The sequence below is a fragment of the Caretta caretta genome, chromosome 4 (assembly GCF_965140235.1).
Source record: "Caretta caretta isolate rCarCar2 chromosome 4, rCarCar1.hap1, whole genome shotgun sequence".
Lineage (NCBI taxonomy): Eukaryota > Metazoa > Chordata > Testudines > Cheloniidae > Caretta > Caretta caretta.
Window position 1 is genome coordinate 139,453,842 of NC_134209.1, and position 18,887 is coordinate 139,472,728.

The following is an 18,887-nucleotide window of genomic DNA, read 5'->3' on the forward strand; positions in this document are numbered from 1 at the left end:
AGTATGTTAAGGTAAAGTATGAACTACTGTTCTCAAGAGCAGCACTTAAAAATAGGGTTGGATAAGGCCTACTTGTCTAGATATTTACAAGGACATGCTCCACTTTAGTATCTGAATGTAAATAAGTTATGGTACAAGTAAGGCATGAAAGAGGGAAATAGAATCAGGAGCCTGAGCAGAATACTTACAGCAGGTTTGATGCCTGTGAGAAATCTGCCAGTCACAAATCCCCCTGATCTAGGGGAAAAATCATAAGGCTGGAAACAAGGCAACGATTTACCAGATGCCATCAGAGGGGGCCTTCTACCTTCCAACTCAATCTGACCCAGCAAGCACGAAATCTACATTGGAAAGATGCATGCAGAACAGAAACAGAATGACATGCAAAACCTCTAATGGTAAAAAGCTCATTTTTCTATTTTACTCTCTTGGTTCACATAAGTGTAACACCTTTTCCCTCCTGAAAAAATGTATTTATATATAAAGGAAATAAGCACTGTTAAGAGATAGAGAAGTCCAGTTAGGTCATCTTGTCCAGCCTTTTCCTTATAAAGATTTCCTTTGCTCAGTTTCATCACTTTACTACTTATGTCCCCTAAGATCATTCTGAACAATTCATAGAATCACAGAATCATCTAAATGTAGGGCTAGAAAGGACCTTGAGAAGTCATCAAGTCCACGACCCTGTGCTGAGGCAGGACCAAGTAAACCTAGATCATCCCTGAGAAAGCGTTTGTCCAAATTGTTCTTAAAGACCTTTAGTGACAGGGATTCTACAACCTCCCTTGGAAGCTGATTCCAGAGCTTAAATAGCCTTACGGTTAGAAAGTTTATATTACCATCTAACCTAAATCTCCCAGATTAAGCCCATTACTTCTTGTCCTACTTTCAGGAGACACGGAGAACAAGTGATCAGTTTTCTTTATCAGGGCTTTGGAGCAGAGCCACTCCGGAGCAGTGGAGCTGCAGGTTTTTGCCTGGAGCTGGAGCAGAGCCGGAGCACAGCTCCAAAGCCCTGTATATAACAGCCTTTCACATATATGAAGACTTATCAAATCCTCCCTCACTATTTTTCCCCCAAGACCTATTTTTTCCTAAACTTTCCTCATAGAAGGTTTAGAAACCCTGACCTACCATTTTTGTTACTCTCTTCTGGACACACTCCCATTTGTCCACATTTTCCTAAAAAGTGTGCTGCCCAGAATTGGACAAGGTACTCCAGCCAAGGCCTCACCAGTGCCAAGCACAGCAAGACAAATACCTCCTGTGTCTTACATGACACTCCTGTTTATACACCCCAGAGTATTAGCCTTTTTCACAACTGCATCACGTTGCTGACTCGTATTCAATTTGTGATCCATTGTAGTCTTTAGATCCTTTTCAGCAATACAACACTTAGCCCGTTATTCCTCACAGCGTGTATTTGAGTTTTCCTTCCTAAATCGAGTATTTTGCATTTATCTTTATTGAATTTCAGACCAAATTCTCCAATTTGTCAAGGTCATTTTGAATTATAATCCTGTCATCCAAAACTGTTGATGTCAATCTGCAATTTTTATGAACTTACTCTCCATTCCATTATCCAAGTCATTTAATGAAAATATTGAATAGTACTGGACCCAGGAATGGCCCAGTAGGACCCCACTAGATACACCCTTTCGGTGTGACAGCAAACTACTAACTACTCCGAGTAGTTTTTCGACCAGTATCTAGACCTCATTTCCCACATTTACTTATGGGAATGTCATGTGGGACTGTGTCAAAAGCCCTACTAAAATCAAGATATACCATGTCTACTGTTTCCCCATCTACTAGGCCAGTACACCTGTTCAAGAAGGAAATTAAGTTGATTTGGCATCATTTGTTCCTTATAATTCTATTATCCAGGTGCTTATAAACTGATTGTTTAATAAATTTGTTCTAGTATCTTTCCAGGTATCAAAGTTAGGCAGACTGGTCTATAATTCCCGGGGTACTCTTTGTTCCCCTTTTTAAAGATAGGTACTACATTTGCCCTTCTCCAGACCTATGGGACCTCACTCATCCTCCATGAGATCTTGAAGATAATTGCAAACAGTTTCAAATTTGCTTCAGCTGGTTCCTTAAGTACCCTAGGATGAATTTCATCAGGCTTGAATACATCTAACTTATCACTCTTTTGGCTTGTGTACCATCCCCCTAGTTATTAATATTAATTGTGTTGAGCATGTGGTCACAAATTAATATTTTTAGTAAAGACTACAGCAAAGTAGGCATTCCTCTCTTCTGCTCAGTGTCTATCTTTAAATACATGTAGAAATTTTATTCTATTCGATATAGGTTTTTATACTGTTCTCATAATAGTATCTGAGCGCCTTTCAGTAGTGCATTAAGCAACATGACTGTCATTTGTCACTGTGGTTCATTCTCTTTGCCATCCTCCTCCCAGATGGAGAATGGTTGGAGTGGAAAGTTACTATGGCCCTTAGTTCCTGTGGAAGTTCATTCCCCTGAGAAAGCTCTGTCTCCTACATAGACAAGCTTTACCTTGATGGTACAAAGTTCCATTGTGAAATACAACAAAACAATTACAAGTTAGAACTGGGGTTTGTTTTGGTATTCTTCATTATGTCATCACCTACTAAGGAGTTATTGTTTTTGCTACAAATCTTGCTGTTCTAAGAACTGATGCAAAAGTGAAACGTGGTCAAACTGAAAATACTTGTCCCTCACCGTCCTATGTGCCAATGAGGTCTCTGACTCATTTATAATATATTTCCCTAAAAGTTACTCAAGTCAAAATTGTGCCCTCCCAGCTCCCAAAGCTAAGAATAAATACCCTACTTTGTTACAGAATACACAAGCCATTCCTGAAATAGCCCCTTGATAAGCTATATTTGTAGAACCATGGAAACAAACCAGTGAGTCTTATAAAAGTAATTACTTTAATACCTGCATTGTATTTACAGTGGATCCTTTGGCTCCTGACTGCACCATTAACTGCAAGTTGTTCTCTGGGAAGCTCCTGTGGAGCCCAAGGGGCATGCATGCCTAAAAAAAAAGTTTTGAAAGAAAGATACCAAAGAGTTAAAGTTCACATTTCTAATTAAATCACAATAATTTCTGTTGGCAGTAAGAAAAAACGTGAAATCCAAGACAAACAGATGTTATTGATAGTTCAGAAAACAAAATTGTTGGTAAGATTTTATGGAAACTCTCCTCTAGAAGTTCCACTGCAGCTGGAAACCTTGTTACTAGACTCTGATGACAAGCCAAAAATTCAAAGGGCCTTAAACAGCACGCCAGCTTCTTATTCTACAGAGGTCATCTCCCTCTAAAAAAATAAAACAAGATGACTGAGGAACACTAGCAGGGCAGTGTGGAAAGGCCCATATTGTGGACAGAGGGATGACTTCAGTCTGCAGGACTGTCAGGTGCTTTTCATCAGCATTAAATTAACATAATAAGAAAAATCTCCAAACATAGTATATATGGATGCTTCTCAATACCAACCTTGTTAACCTCATTGCTGTAATTGTTTACTTCCTCCTTGAATTTCAGATCAACCATATTAAAATCCCTCTGGTCTTTGTGGAGATGGGCATCCTGCCATTTCCCTTGGACCTCTTCACACGATGCAGTTTCTGGCAAGTTAAATGCAGCTCTAACAGCCTGAAAGTAAAAAAAAAAGCCTCTTAGGTGCCAAAACAGATGCAACTACACAGAGCAAGGGCTTGAAATGAAAAAGTTACAAGGACTAAAACCCTGCTGCAAGATGTATTTACCCTGGTACCACAATGGGTGGACACTTCAATGATTCGGTGTCTTCTGTGGTCTGCTTGCGGTTTGACCAAAATATCTTCAACTCCTGCAGCAGTGAAATAGAAAAAGATACATTGTATCGTGGTCTGAATCTGAATCCTAACTCACCAGGGATTTATGTACTGGACTGCTGCTGGCACGTATAATAGCTACAACAAGAAAAAATATTGGGGACTTTTTTTGGGTGGGCAGGATGGTCTCAGGAACACATTTTATATATAATATTATATAAACAAAAATCACTCACACAAAAGCTATGTTAAAAGAACAGTAAGATTGCAAAGTCAAGCACTTAAAGTTTGGAAATGCCGGAATGAAGGTTGCCTATGCAACCTTAATTCAGTCCCCTTGTGTGCATGCATTATTAGCATCTTTAAACTACATGATCACATGCTGTTCTTACAGGACCCCTGCCTCACTCAGTGAACAAGATGGATGATGTTTTCTCATAGAGAACATCTACTCAATATTTTGTTGCCTCCTGGCTCAATGCATGCCCCCCATAGTTCGTATACTGCATACTATTCAAACCCTGCTCTGAAGAGATAATTATTCATTTCCTCATGGGCTTTTCTAGGGCACTCGACAGTAAAATATCTCAGCACTTCACGAACAATAGTGAATTTATTTACACAACACTCTGAGAGATGAGGGGCTATTATTATCCCCATTTTACAGATACAGAGGCACAGAGAAATTAAGGTCAGAAGTACCCATACATTTTCTGTGCCTAATTTGAGACAAAGAGGACCTGCTTTTTTAGGGTACTTAGCATTATATAGCACTTCAGTTGCAGTTGTGATCTGCATTTCTGCAAATGAGACCAAGGGTCTCAAGTCAGGAACCCAGGAATCCAGGAGAACAAGATTAGTGACTACCTGTGAAAAATCTGACCTAAGTGACTTCCCCAGCATCACACAGGAACTCTGTGGCAGAGGCAGGGTTAGAGTACAGTTCTCCCGGAAAGCGTAAAACTGCTTGGCCACGAGACCACCCTTTCCCTTCCTGAAATCCCCCTACACACATCCTAACTTCTGCAACAAGGATTCTAGAGACAGTCTCCTTTGCAATACAACCCTGATTCAGGCTCAGGGCAGGTCCAGCCTGTGCACTGTATTAGACAAGGATCTTGTGGGGAAAAAAGGCAGTTGATTATGTAATAAAAGACTGTCATAATACATATGCACAAGGCGGCCAAATTAAGGTTGCACAGGGAATCTTAGTGTAATTTCCTAGGATCTGATAAGGAGTCTGAAAGAACAAATTCCATCATGTGTCCTCATATTCACACCTACAACAGCCATCAGCAGGTTTGAAAACGTAAGATCCACCACAGAGATCTCTGCCACTTGATCTAATGGAGTAAGTGATTGCAACAGTAAGTTATCCATTATGTGGGTCAGCTGTCGAGGGGGATGAGACATTTTGCCAGTGGGTTTTACAGACACTTGCTAACAGTAGAGGAAGGAGGAGACTCAGGAATTCTGGTTTCCATTCCAGGCTCTGAAAGGCATTGTAGTCTAGCACAGCAGTTCTCAACCGAGGCTCCGTGGCCCACTGGGGGTGGGGGGGCGGCACTCACGGGATCCACCAAGCAGGGGCTGCTCAGAGCCCTGACTATGAGGCAGAAGGCTGGAGCCCCCCAGCATCATGGGGCAGAAAACCCTCCCAAGCCCCGGACCATGGAGATTTTAATAGCATGCTGGCGGGGGGGTGTGGAGAGGGGAAGGGAAGAGCTCCAAAAGAAAAAGTGTTGAGAACCCTGCTCTCGTGGTCATAGGCAGACTCACTGCCCATTTTCCCCAAGCTTGACACCTTCTGCCCCATCCCTGCCAACCTGTTCCTGCTCTAATTTCGTCTCTCTCCTTGTTCCAGGCCCATTCTTCTTACCTACTAGTCAATCCCAGTCCCACTCCTCAGGCATCTCATCCTAGTCTTAATTCCCTTTCCCAAAAAGTCCTAGACTCACCCTTCAGGACTCTCAATATTCTTCTCACCCATTCCAAGTTCTCCCCACAGTCTCCTTGCCCAGCTGGTCCCAGTCTCTACTGCCACAATAACCCCCGGTTTCCCTGCCACAACAAGCATCCTCCAGTCCCAGTCTACTCCCCCTTTCTCTCCCTAGGCCCAGCTCTTGAATCAGGCAGCTTCCTCCTCCATGCTGCCTGGGTCCAGCAGGAAGTCAGTAAGAGCGCAGGAGAGAAAGGCTGACCACTCTCAGTTCTGGTGCACAGCTATAGCCTGAAGCAGCCCAGAGCTGCAACTGCAGGCAAAGTCCTGCCCAGTCCTGAGCTGAAGCATGCCCAGTACGGACAGAATCTTTGGGAAATTTAGAGACTTACTAGAACTTCACAGCTATTGAGCATGTGCAAACTATGATTTTTTTCCAAAGGCTTATAATTTGGCCAAACTGGAGGATTTTCACAGGAATGGCAAAAGGCACCCTGCTGATACAAAGGTCACTCCTCCGCCTAATTTCAAGTCCTTGCTCCAAAGCAGGCGAGGCTAGAATTTTTCAAAAGAAGAGGTCCCCAGGGTGTTGTTTATTTTAACATGAGCAAAACAACTATTTTCCCCTAACCTCATTCTTGGAAACAGCTGAAATGCTTTGGTTGTCACTTTCCAAAAAAATTCAGACTGAGGCAGTAACTCAATATGGGAAATTTCAGCACAAACAGTTAAAGTTTGGCAAAAATATAAATGACTGAAAACAGGATCTTCTCATGGGAAGCTTTGGCCAACCTTAATAATAGGTGGTGTTACCTAGACTTGCCTGTAATAAAAGGGAGGTTGGAGTCAGAGCGGTGCACACTCCTGCCCTCTACTGAAAGTAAATATAATTGATCATATGTAGCTACAGCCTACAGAGTATTTAGACCAGGGGTGGGCAAACTACATTGTAAGCTGGCCCGCAAGCCGCACCACGCAGCTCGGCTCGGCTCTGCTCTGGCACAGGCGCTGGGTTGGGGACTGGACCATGCGGCTCAGCCCTGCTCCAGCTGGGGCGCTGGGTCGGCGCCGCACCACTCCGGCATTCCCAAGCCTCTCATCCCCAGCCCCACCACAAAGCCCGCACCCCCAGTCGGAAACTGCATCCCTTTCTGCACCTCATCCCCAGCCCTGATCCCGCTCCCCGAACCCCTCAGTCCCAGCCCAGAGCACCCTCCTACAATCCAAACTCCTCATCCCCAACCCCACCCCAGAGCCTGCACCCCCCACCCCAATTTTGTGAGCATTCATGGCCCGCCATATTTTTTATTCCCCGTTGTGGCCCTCGGGCCAAAAAGTTTGCCCACCCCTGATTTAGACCATTATAAAGTTACACAAGTATGCATGTTTTATACCAATGAAAGTCCTGTAAAAGTCTACTCAGCCATTTGCCCTGGTGAGGGACATGTTTTAATGGGAGAGAGCGCACACAGGGGGTAGATTTTATGCCTGGCTGAGTAATTCACATTGTTATTTTGCAAAGTTGATGCAAAATAAGAGTCATATCTACAGGGAGATTAACAGCACAAAGTAAATGCAAGACCTAATTAATAACACCTCTGAATCCTTTAACCTGAACATGTGGGTAAGCTTTGGTTACTATGCTGCTTGTTGTGATTTTTTTTACTTATGTGAAAAAGAAACGTAAAACTTTATAATGTAATTTTGATCTGAACAAAGATTCATTAAAAGACATTATGACCATGTACATGTAAAACATGAAGGACAGGAGATAACTCAGTGATGGATGTACTTGAGATTGCATCATTTCACTGTAGTGATTGGAAGGAACTGAAATGCATGCTGAATAGAAAGAAAGCCATGTTAGGTGAACTATCAGATTCAGCAATGTGTCATGCACAGAACTGTTTCCATTTCTTACGCACAACTATAGTTTTGTACCTCAGGAGGTACTGCAGTAGTCCAAGGGCTAATTTACATTTCCCATACTCACCCATTGTAAATCCCCTGTACAGCTGCAAATAGGCAGTAAAGAGGCGAGCTAGACATGTAAGCACCTTGCCGCCGGTTTCACCACCATAGACTTCGTGGCAACAGTGAACTAGGCCATAGGCAGAGCTGCCATAGTGAGCTTTGTCCAAGACCCCGCAAAGTAACTCCCCCTCTCTAATGATAACCTGGTTGATAGGATGAGATGACAGATTTAAACAGTTAGGAAAGCAGCCATTTTGATCTTTGTGTGGACAAGATCCAACTCTGACCACAGACTATTCTTAGTGACTAGTACATTGAATAAACTATGAGGAATAAAAACATAACATACAAAATGTTTATGGATCAATATCTTCTGGTGAACTATAAACAAGAACAAGTAAATTAAAATAGTAGAATTACAAACAGATTTTGCACTTCTATAATACATTGCATCCTGAAAGCACTTTACAAAACAAGTTAAGTGGGTGCATACGAGTTGCCCCCACCTGCAAAATGGGAGAAGGCAGAGAAGATACTCTAAAAAAAGAAAGATGGAGTTTATGTCAGAGCCAGGAACAGAACTCCAGTGATCCTAGCTCCCAGTCCCAAGCTCAGACCACCCCATTCTAGCAATTATAAAAACTTTACAATACATTTTATCCTCTTCAGGATTTTTTTTTTTTTTTTTTTTTTAAAAACAAGTAAGTCCTTGCCTCTGTGGCCAGTTATTTCCACAAACATACCTGGGATTCACACATTGAATCAAGGTTAGATCCAGGAATTCTGTTTTGGGGCCCTTTCACCCAGGCTTTTCCACCAATCTTAGCTTTCCCAGACAAATTCAGTGGGATTTGATTTTCAGGGATTACGTTTATTAGCAACGTAGAAACCACCTGAAAAGAAAAACATAGGGCAGGATTAACGAACTGTCAGAAGCAGTCAGTTTTTCATATCCCCCACCCCACTACGGCAAACAGGGGGAGAGGATAAACATCCACACACATGCAATAGAAAGCCCTGCCACTCAGCCGTGTTCTGGCAGCTCACCTACCCAACAGCAGAAAACTGCCAGGAGTGTTGGAAGACTGCACTCAAGGAAGGACTACCCTTTGGTTAACTACAGACACTGAAAGTCCCAAAGCTATTCCCCTTAATTATCCAGAACCAGCCGGTGTTCCTTTTTGTTTAAAATTTCCGATATTCAAATGATATAATGTATTATTCTACGAAAAGGAGTTCTAGACGCTTCAGTGCAGTAACCCTATTGTAAACTCTGGGGCAGGTACTGTAGAGTGCAGTATTTTTTTTTAAATATTGTAATCAGATTTATACAGGGCATTAAAAAGTGGTTTCTACCCTCCTTTGCCATATATTAAAATTTAGTCTCATTACCACACAAGACATACAGGTAATAAGAGGCTAGTGTGTGACATCTGGAGGCATATCTAAGGAAGGTCAGAATGATACAGCATAAACAGCACTAGAGCATTCCCTTATTGTGCCAAGGATCATACTAACTGGATGTAGAGTACATCCCTCTGAAAAAGCAAGAAATACTCTCTAGTAGGGCCTATCAGATATTTCATGACTAAAATCAACATTGTAGCAAACACACCAAAAACAGATAAGACTTTGCCTGTCAAGATTAAATTTAGGAGATTTAAACTGTGATCCAATTTAAAATACACACACACACACACACACACACACACCCCTGACCCAGTGAAAAGTTATATTTTCTACAGAAAATGATAGAATCGTTTTGATATCAGCAATGCATGAATGAGAAAAATCTCAGGGACTAGAAAAAAGAACACCTATAAAAAGTGTCTCAAAGATTTTATCTAGATCCCATCCCAAAAAGGAAACTAAATCACTAAGCAGCAATCGCATCATTTCTCTGCTTCTGTTCTGCATGTGCATCTCCTCCTTCAGCTCATACACTGTAAATCATGCCACAATTCTGTTGAAACACTGCCCAGAGTAAGTGATAAAGTGCTATTCCTATAATATTATTTTAAAGGACACAAAATTGTACAACTCCAGGAAGAATACACATGAAGATGTGCAGTGTTGCTGACCTACTGGGACTATGCTTCTCAGTCACTATAGCTTATCCTGGTTTTAATTATAACACTTTGCTTAATTCTGAACAGTCTGTTTTAACGGTCTTAACTTTTCAGCTACCTGTTTTCCTGTCCATAACCGCTGTGGTTTCATAATGGCAGGTGCAAGGATTTTCACTCTTCCCTTTTTGTCTGTCAGTCCTCGATATATCAGCTCCATGTACTGTTCTCTTGTGAAAAAGCAGCCCCGGATCGTCATGCTGGCACCAGAGATCATATGATCCTGGATCAAACCTGCCAGTGGCTTGCCATCCTAAGAGACATATACAAAGAGTACGTGAGGTGGGAATCACATATTAATATCTTCCAAAATTAGCTCCATTATGGCTGTATAAAAGCACAATAGTCCTGGTGTGAGTAGTTCTTTATGGTGACAGCTCCTCTCCCTATACTAACTATCTCCTAAACATTGAGATTTAAGAGACATAGCAGGCCCCAAACTCATTTAAAAAGGACAACCACTTCCCCCAACCACTTCAATTCTGTTCGGAATAATGAGATATTCTACCACCCTCACACCGACTTCTAAGTTCACCTTCTCCCAGTCCCCTTAGGATCAGGAAGAGCAGGTGGCTGAGTGAGAAACATGTTATGGAGGATGAGTGGAGAGTCAGAACTGGAAGGTATGAATGGTATTTCAGGGGCTCAGACACAGGGGACAATACCAGCAATGAGGCACTAGAAGAGTTAAAAGTAGGAGGAGGATCAATCAAGAGTATTTTAAGCACCCTGTCACCACAGTATGTAGGTGTCAACCCCCAGGATTAGGTGTCCAGGTTTCCCCACAAAATCTCCCTCACATGCACAATTTGAGCCTGTGTTCGTAATTTTCATTCTTAAGGCTATGACCACCAAGATCTAACACAATGGAATATAGTTACTAGCCACCTTTGCCATCCCAGGAACACATTATGAAGCAAAGTTACCACTGAACAAAACAAACAACCCAAAGGAGTACTCTGAGGAAGGAAGAGGTTTATAGAGATGTAAACTATTTATTTATCGTCTTTCACAGAGATGGTTTTATTTACCTTAGGAACAAGATACTGTTCATCAGTGCAGGCTAACATGTAGGCTTCTGCCCGGCCCAGCTCGCTCTGAGGAAAATGAGCGTTCATTTCATCACCATCAAAATCAGCATTGTAGGCTTTGCAGTTGGCATAGTGAAGCCTCAGCACCTTTTCTCCTGGCAGGATTCTGGCCCGGTGGGCTTGGATGGAGGGTCTGTGAAGGGTGGGCTGACGGTTCAGTAAGAGGACATCTCCATTTTTAACATGGCGGCATACCTATGAGAGAGATTTAATACAGTTCATCTGTTTATAAAGCATACCAGTCTCTCATCAGAAAGACAATTTTAAACCCACGTGCACAGTCTAAAGCAGTTTTTCCCTCTAGAATTTTCATTCTGTGGACCTCCTTTGTAAGAGTATCAGGTCCAGTACACTTACCTCCTCAACCACTCTGTTCCCCACTAGACCACATTCCAAGACTCTACAGAAACCAGAATTAGTTCCCCATGTTATCAAACCAGTTCAGCATTCCAGGTAAGATGCAATCCCTCCTCTCCCTTCACAGTATGGTTTATCGAAGACTTTAGCAGAATACTAAAAAGGAAACCTTTAAAATTCTGCCATGTGAGGGGAGGAAAAAAAAAAAATCATTTACCTGGTTCCCTCTGAATTGGTTCAATAAGAGGGAGTACTGTAATTCCAATATCAGACATCCTAGAATAAGACAGCATGGTCAAGTGGATGGAGCACAGGACCAGAGCCCAGGGACTCCTAAATTCTAATTTCAGTTTTGACACCAGCTTGCCATTTGATCTGGACCACAACACCTCACCTCACTGTACCTCAGTTTCCCTTTCAATAGAACAGGTGCTAGAATACTTAACTACTTTGCAGTGCTATTGTGATTACTTAAATTGTTTGTACAAATGCTTTAAGCACATAAAACATTTAGCATTTGTTTAGTATTTTATTCTAAGGCATCCACAGCCTGAGCAGTTGCAGCAAACTTTCCAGGCATCAAACAAATCTCTTTAAGAGGCTGAGCTTGGCATCTTTCTATGCTGAGTGCTCTCCACAGTCTGGTTAGCAGATGCATTCAGCACATATTTTACTAGTGAACTCAATTTTAATGTTTGCTTTGCAGGTCACTTACAATCTAAAAACAAAAAGAATAGGAAATGTTAAGTAACATGACTCCAACAGTCCTTAGAGAGAGGGAATCTATGATTGCTGGAATTCCCCAGCCCTCAGAGATGATTCAATGGCCAGAATAACCAAAAGTTTCCAAGAAGATACTTCAACTCTGACTCAGTGGATCCATGTGAATATTTGGCAAGTGCTCTAAGTACCACTTTATGTCACAGGCCCATTAAGCGTGCTGGGTTGTTTTCTTTCTACCCTTCTCTGTGGAACATTAGACTGGACGTTCCGACAGCCACTGATGTTATATAATTTCAGGTTTATAAAAGTGCAGATGTTGCTGTAATGTATATTCATTATTGTCCTCCCCTGGAGCACACCGTGGAAATGCCTCAAATGTTCACAACTGTTACCAAACCGCAAATGATTGAGCACTGCCCTTTCTAGCCCAAAATAGGCAGCTCTCCTGCTTCTGTTCACTGAATAAATACCACAGTGAAGGCTTTTTTGTAAGGCTTCTGTAGGATTTGTTTTGGATGAGACAAGAAGTTCACATCAAGGTTAGCCCTCACCTACCTCCAAAAGTGTATGCAACAGGAGAGAAAGTTTATTTATAGATCTGGGGGGAGATGTAAGGGAGCTGTAATTGTCTGCCAGTCTTCCAAGTGGTTCACTATTTAAAGACACTTCTAGAGTATTTTAGTTCACTCAGAACTGACCATATTCTATACAATCTATGGTATTTATATGGCCCCCTTCACTGTCATATCTGAGCACCTCACAGTCTTAAAACACATTTTTCCTCACAACACCCCTGTGAGGTAGGGCAGTGCTATTCTCCCCCTTTTACAGGGGGAAGCTTAAGTACAGAAACACTATGTCTAAGGCTACGATTTAGTGATGGGTGTTTTTAGTAAAAGTCACAGACAGGTCACGGGCAATAAACAAAATGTCAGGGCCAGTGACCTGTCTGTGACTTTTACTAAAAATATCCCTAACTAAATCTTAGGTGCTGGGGGAGAGGGGGGGCTCTGAGGAGGGGAGCGTCCCAGCAACCCGCTGCCGCTCCTCTTGGGGACCTGCAGCCGCTGCTACTGTTGGGGTCGGGGGCGGAGGGGGGCCAGGTATGCTGCTGTTGCTGCTCCTGGACCGCTGCTCCAGGGCAGCACCTGGGACCAGCTGCCTGGGGCCGCCAGAGCAGCAGCTGGCCCCGGTGCCACCCCAGCTGCTCGGGCAGCCCTGGGGTCAGCCGCACCAGCTGCTGCAGCTGTCACGGAGGTCCTGGCAAGTCACGGAATCCGTGACTTCCGTGAAAGACTTGCAGCCTTAACTATGTCACTTGCCCCAGGTCTCACAGGGAGTCTGCGGCAGCCCAGGAAATTGAACTCGGCTCCCCTGGTACAAGAGCCACCACCCAAGCCTAATGCTATGCACCAGGTTATACTACACAAAGCAACCAAATATGACACAAGAAGAAAATGTAAGCATCCATCATGAAGGAGGAGATACACGGACAGGTGTACATCTGACCTGAGTGTATTCCCATCTGCTTTTAGGTCAGCCAGACTAGCCAGTGGTAGTAGCAGCATCACTTTGCATCACTGCTTAGGATTCAGCTTGAGATTTCTTGAAGATCTACAACTTGGCCCAAAGGCTGCTTTCTGGAGGTGGATATTACTGTCTATGTGGCAAAGGTACTGCTCTTCGTATTTGCAACAATCTACCTTGCTTCTGTTTTAAAAATACCTCTACGTTCAAGAACATTATACGAGCTCTTAGAATCTTAAGGACTTTCATGAATTAAGAGAGCCATTCTATAATACAAGTTCCCAAACAATGGTATTCTGAGATTCCCCAACTCTATTTAGGATAGAAGACTTTCTAATATAAATGTGGTGATCCTGGTTTCAGTCTTTCATAGCTTCAGTCGAATAAGCTATTCAGCTAACGTTGAGAAAAAGCTTAAGTTTCAGGCCCGAATTCACAGGTGTTCTTTTGCCACTTCCAACACAGCAGAAAAGAGCCAATTTCAAAGCATGCCCAAGGTAAAATCTGAGGGAATCAAAGAAAATGCTGGTTTAGATACTCAGGCATGAAAGCCATTTCCTAGAAATATTGGCAGATATGATGTATCCTGTTCAAATATTTGTCTCCCATTTCAATATAGGTGCTAACAGCTACTCCTTTAGCAAGTTTTCTTCTGAAAAGGGCAGGAACATCAGTTACAGGATTGCATATCAGAGGTGAGATGGACATCAGAGGCAACAGCTCAAACATCACATTTATGTAACAGTAACCTGAAATGTAGAAAGCGGTGCTTTGGGTTGGGAGCTAAGAATTCCTGAGCACTAATTCCTGCTCTGAAAGTGACCCTCCTCTGACGAGGCTTATTATCTCTTTGCACCCCAGCTTTCCTACCTCGAAAACGGGGATAATACTAAGACTTCACAGCAGGGTGGAAAGATTTAAATCAAAAGGTGATTTAAAAATGGTGATTTAATCCAGCAAACAGGATCTCTTATTTTGAATATGTACCTTTCAGTTATTTTCTGAAAGAAAGGTTCATTCTCATGTAACGGTTATACCAACCAAACATGTTGCAACCAAATGTAGCCTCTACACTGAATTTAGTGCTTCTTTGTATCCTCCTAGTTAGCACATTATACCCCCACAAAATGTATTTAAGCAATTATATAGTTTAGCATACATTTATTCAGATTCTTAATTTTAAATTCATTCAAAATTATTTTTATGTAAATAAGCTAACTTAAATGTGCTGGATACATAAGAAAAAAGTTTATCAAAACATATTTAGCATTTAAAACCGATTTAACAAACAACAGTAGTATTAACTGCAGCTAGGAAATTGATGGATTTGTTCCCGGTCACCATGGGCCAGATTTTTCAAATGTACTCAGCTGCCTAATGTTGTAGATGGCGTTATAACAGGTTGGTCTGTCCCCTGAGAAAGGTAGTAGGGATCACGGCCAGTCACACTCTGTTCATGACATAGCCCCTGTAAAGAAAAAGATGATCAAGGAAAAAGAAGAGTAGCTTGGGAATGGGAGCCAGGTGCTAAGGCAGCTACCTCCTGAATATGATAAAACCAGGTTCTCAACTCCCAAGCCGTTTCTCAAATTTGAATGAACTAGAATGAAGGAAATATTCTTTCTGCACTTGGCTCGCTACGCTGAAATCAAAAGTACTGAATATGAAGCCAGCATTTGCTCCACTGTAAAGATTGAAAATAATGCAATATAAGACATTATGATATATTTATAAAGCTTGAGTTGAAGATAAAGATGTTTTCTCTATGGTTTTATATATATTTTAAAAAGCAGTACCGTTTAACCCATTCAAATTTGAGAACTCATGTATGCATCATTTTTAATTTATTTAAATGAAGCAGCATTTAAAAAAATATTTAAATTGATTTTCATAGCTTATAGTAAGCTTAGATTTTTAGGCTGCCAGTTTCAAATTTAATTTTAAACAGGTTTATTTTTAAAAAGAAAACTATTTGATTTAAATTAAAGAAATCTGATATCTGATTTTTTTTTAAATCAGGTTTTTATTCACCCTACTTCGTAACAACATGGTGAAGGTTTATTTTAGATCTATGAAGGTCTTTGAGCTAACTGGACACACTGAAATGCTAAGTATTAAATACTATCTTATCAGCACAGCAACCTCTGTCAAAAACATGTCGGTAGAAGTAAAAGGTATCAAAATAAAAACATTCACCACTTGTATAACATTTTTCATCCAAGTAGGTAACTATCCTTTGTTAACATTAAGCCTCAGCAGTTGTGAGGTAGGGAAATATTATATGAATTTTACACATGGGTTGAACTGTGGCATAGTGAAGCTAAGTGACTTAGATAAGATCGGACAGTGAGCAGCAGAGCTGAGATTCGAAGACAAGAGGCCCAGTTTTGGACTCTAACAGCTAGACAACACTGTCTATATCATACCACTACTGCCTGGCCTGAGCTAGCTCTGCTAAAAATTGCAGTGTAGCAAGGGTAGTGGATTGAGCTAGCTACCTGAGTGCATACCCAGTGGTCTGGGCGGGTATTTACTTGGGTGCCTAGCCTGAGCCGCCCCCTGTGCTACCCTGGTTACACTGCAGGAGCTGGGAATCACATCTCTCAGCTGAAATGGAGACCTAACCATAGAATAGTCTGTTCTCTGTATGTGTGTGTATATATCTTCTTACTATATGTTCCATTCTATGCATCCAATGAAGTGAGCTGTAGCCCACAAAAGCTTATGCTCAAATAAATTTGTTAGTCTAAGGTGCCACAAGTACTCCTGTTCTTCCAACCATAGAAGCAACTCATTTTCCTGACAAAACAAGATATCCAATCACAGAATATCAGAGTTGGAAGGGACCTCAGGAGATCAGCTAGTCCAACCCTCTGCTCAAAGCAGGATAAATCCCCAATTTTTTTTGCTCCAGATCCCTAAATGGCCCCCTCAAGGATTGAACTCCCTACTTTTGTTCTTCCCTCCTCCCTTTACACTCAGCTGAGCATAAAGAGGTGCACAACTCACCCACAAAGAGTTGGAAACAATATATGCACATTTAGGACAGTCTAAAATGAAGACTTACTATCTGTGGAAAAAACCATGGAAAAAAGACATGCTGTACAGCTTTGGTCACTAGGCCAGTGACACTGGAGCAACAAAACAGCTTCCTCTAAGCATCTCTCAAACATTAAGTTAATGTATCCTTTCAAACAACCTTGTTAAGTGTTATCCCCATTTTACAGATGGGAGACTAAGGGACAAAGGGGACATGATTCACCCTACCTCCAAGTCTGAAGGAGCTTGCCACTGAAATCAGACTTTCAAATTTGTGTCTTAACAAGGCCATGCTTCCGCTCACTTGCTACTCTGATAGCAGTCTCAGCACAGGACATGGTTTGAATGTGCCAGGAGGCTGAATTCCCCTCTTGCCACTAGAGGTGGTCTTTCGAGGTCACAAGCTGAGTCATATCATCAGAACAAGAGAAGACTACTGCACTATTGCTGCTTGTGCTATATCTATTTTATGGGTATGCAGAACTACAGTTGTCAGAACTGTCAGCATGGTACCTTGACATTTAATATTAAAGTATAACAAAGAAAAGGATGAAAAAAAACCAAAGTTTCAGGACTAAAAGAAAATGTATCTCGCTAGCTAAATCCACCCAGACCTCCAAGAGAAGCAGCATTCGTTACCTTTACAGGATTGGGAAGTCATATGCAAACACCAAGAATTCAAGTGAAATGCAGGAAGGAAAAATTCCCTGAACCTAGAAGTTGTTCATTTCTCCTCAGACATCCACATGAGCTTCTCTAGCCACCAGATGAAAAGGTGAGGTACCTGGAACATTGTCCCAGCTTCACTTTGTAACTGGCTTCAACAGCCCCCACCTCCAAAAAACTCTTTACCCTACTGGGTTGGGTTTGCACAGTACTCACAATTTTCATTCCTGGTTTTGGGACTCCAGTGGAAGGAGTGAGGAGCTGCTTAGCTATGGCTTCCCTCTGGGTCTGGCTGGTTGCACTCAACACCGTACGTGACCTGTCTTCATTAACAACCATGGAGGCACCAGGGTGAACATTTGGACCATTTATGACAGCCTGCCTCAGTTCTTTGACATTCCACGGAGTTACTGGCTGAGGGTAAGTCAATTTGGTAGCAAATACCTAACCGGGAAGAAAACCAGACACAATGATCAATGAACAAGGTACTGCTGAACAGCAGCCAGTCGACAGATGAGTTATTTCCAAAAGGTGCTGAGCACTTGGAAGAAAGATGAGGAGTGTCCCAGCCATTTCTCCTATCTGCATCCTAACCCACATTATAATCTGCACACCCTCTTCAGGCCCCACAATACTGTTACCATCTCCTTGCAATCTAAGATATACAACCTTTGATTTACCAAAAGGCATGAGGACAGATCCAACATATGACTTTTTATTTTTGTTTGAATCTCCTTATATCAGGAAATATTTTTACAAGTATCAGTAGCCTTCTAAATAAACCATTTATTTATAATCTTCTTTTAGCTCTAGTAAATAATCAAACTAAGTCATTTTTTCCTAGCCACATATCAGTCAGTGCAAAACAAAATAATTGGATGCTGGATTTAGATTTAAAAATGGTACTAGCGACTCAGAATGACAACCCTAGAACCACACATGAATGCAAACTAAGACGAAAAATGAAATCCAGAAATATCACAGTGACAAACTACAACCCATGCAGCATCTTTGGGGACCATTGTATTTAATTTATAAATAGTTTATATAGCGTTGTGTTCTTCTCCATGGGGAAGAGTTATTATAACTCTGTGCTGGAATTAAAACCAGGGGAGACTGATTAATCCTGTGATAGTAAACAAGTCCGGAGAAGCACCACCTCTTGGTTGGTTTGCTTATACTAGTTCAAGCTGGGTTTCCCAGAGACTAGGAAAATAAATACAGGGCTTCTGGTATAAAAGGATGAGCCTGAACTGACTTATGGTCTTCCTTTCAGCAAATGGACAGGACCTTCTGTCCAAGGAAAGGCTCTGCCTCTTGCTGCAGTGCTGGAAGGGACGTGGGCCTACCAGGCCCCGCACGTGAAATATGGGCGATTTCTGGTGAATGTGTGTAGGAAACATTGTAGGCTTTTTTAAATATATATTTATTGTTACACATCTATGTGCTTTCCTCTGTTAAGAATAAATGTACTCTGCTGAGTCACAGTTGTGTGGTAACTTGTATGTGCTGGCAATACACTGTTCATAGCCCAGAGAGAGAAAGCAACACATAGGAGTTGGCCTCTAGGCAGACTGACTTGCTGGGGATATCAGTGTACAGCAGGGCACTGTGCAGCCTTAAAAACACTGTT

At 41.9% G+C, this 18,887-nt stretch overlaps 1 protein-coding gene across 2 annotated transcripts in view; it reads right to left on the reverse strand.

Moving 5' to 3' along the window:
* The window catches only part of POLR1A (RNA polymerase I subunit A), a 56,868-nt gene that overhangs the window by 23,000 nt on the left and 14,981 nt on the right, over positions 1 to 18,887 (reverse strand). For both annotated transcript variants that reach the window (XM_048849180.2, XM_048849181.2), the window contains exons 12-20: positions 17,471 to 17,698; positions 10,883 to 11,137; positions 9,913 to 10,104; positions 8,469 to 8,618; positions 7,745 to 7,928; positions 3,765 to 3,847; positions 3,493 to 3,651; positions 2,932 to 3,030; positions 189 to 341 (exon numbers count right to left, since the gene is read on the reverse strand). In XM_048849180.2, coding sequence (XP_048705137.2) covers positions 189 to 341; positions 2,932 to 3,030; positions 3,493 to 3,651; positions 3,765 to 3,847; positions 7,745 to 7,928; positions 8,469 to 8,618; positions 9,913 to 10,104; positions 10,883 to 11,137; positions 17,471 to 17,698 — 1,503 coding nt within the window. The remainder of the gene's footprint in view (positions 1 to 188; positions 342 to 2,931; positions 3,031 to 3,492; positions 3,652 to 3,764; positions 3,848 to 7,744; positions 7,929 to 8,468; positions 8,619 to 9,912; positions 10,105 to 10,882; positions 11,138 to 17,470; positions 17,699 to 18,887) is intronic.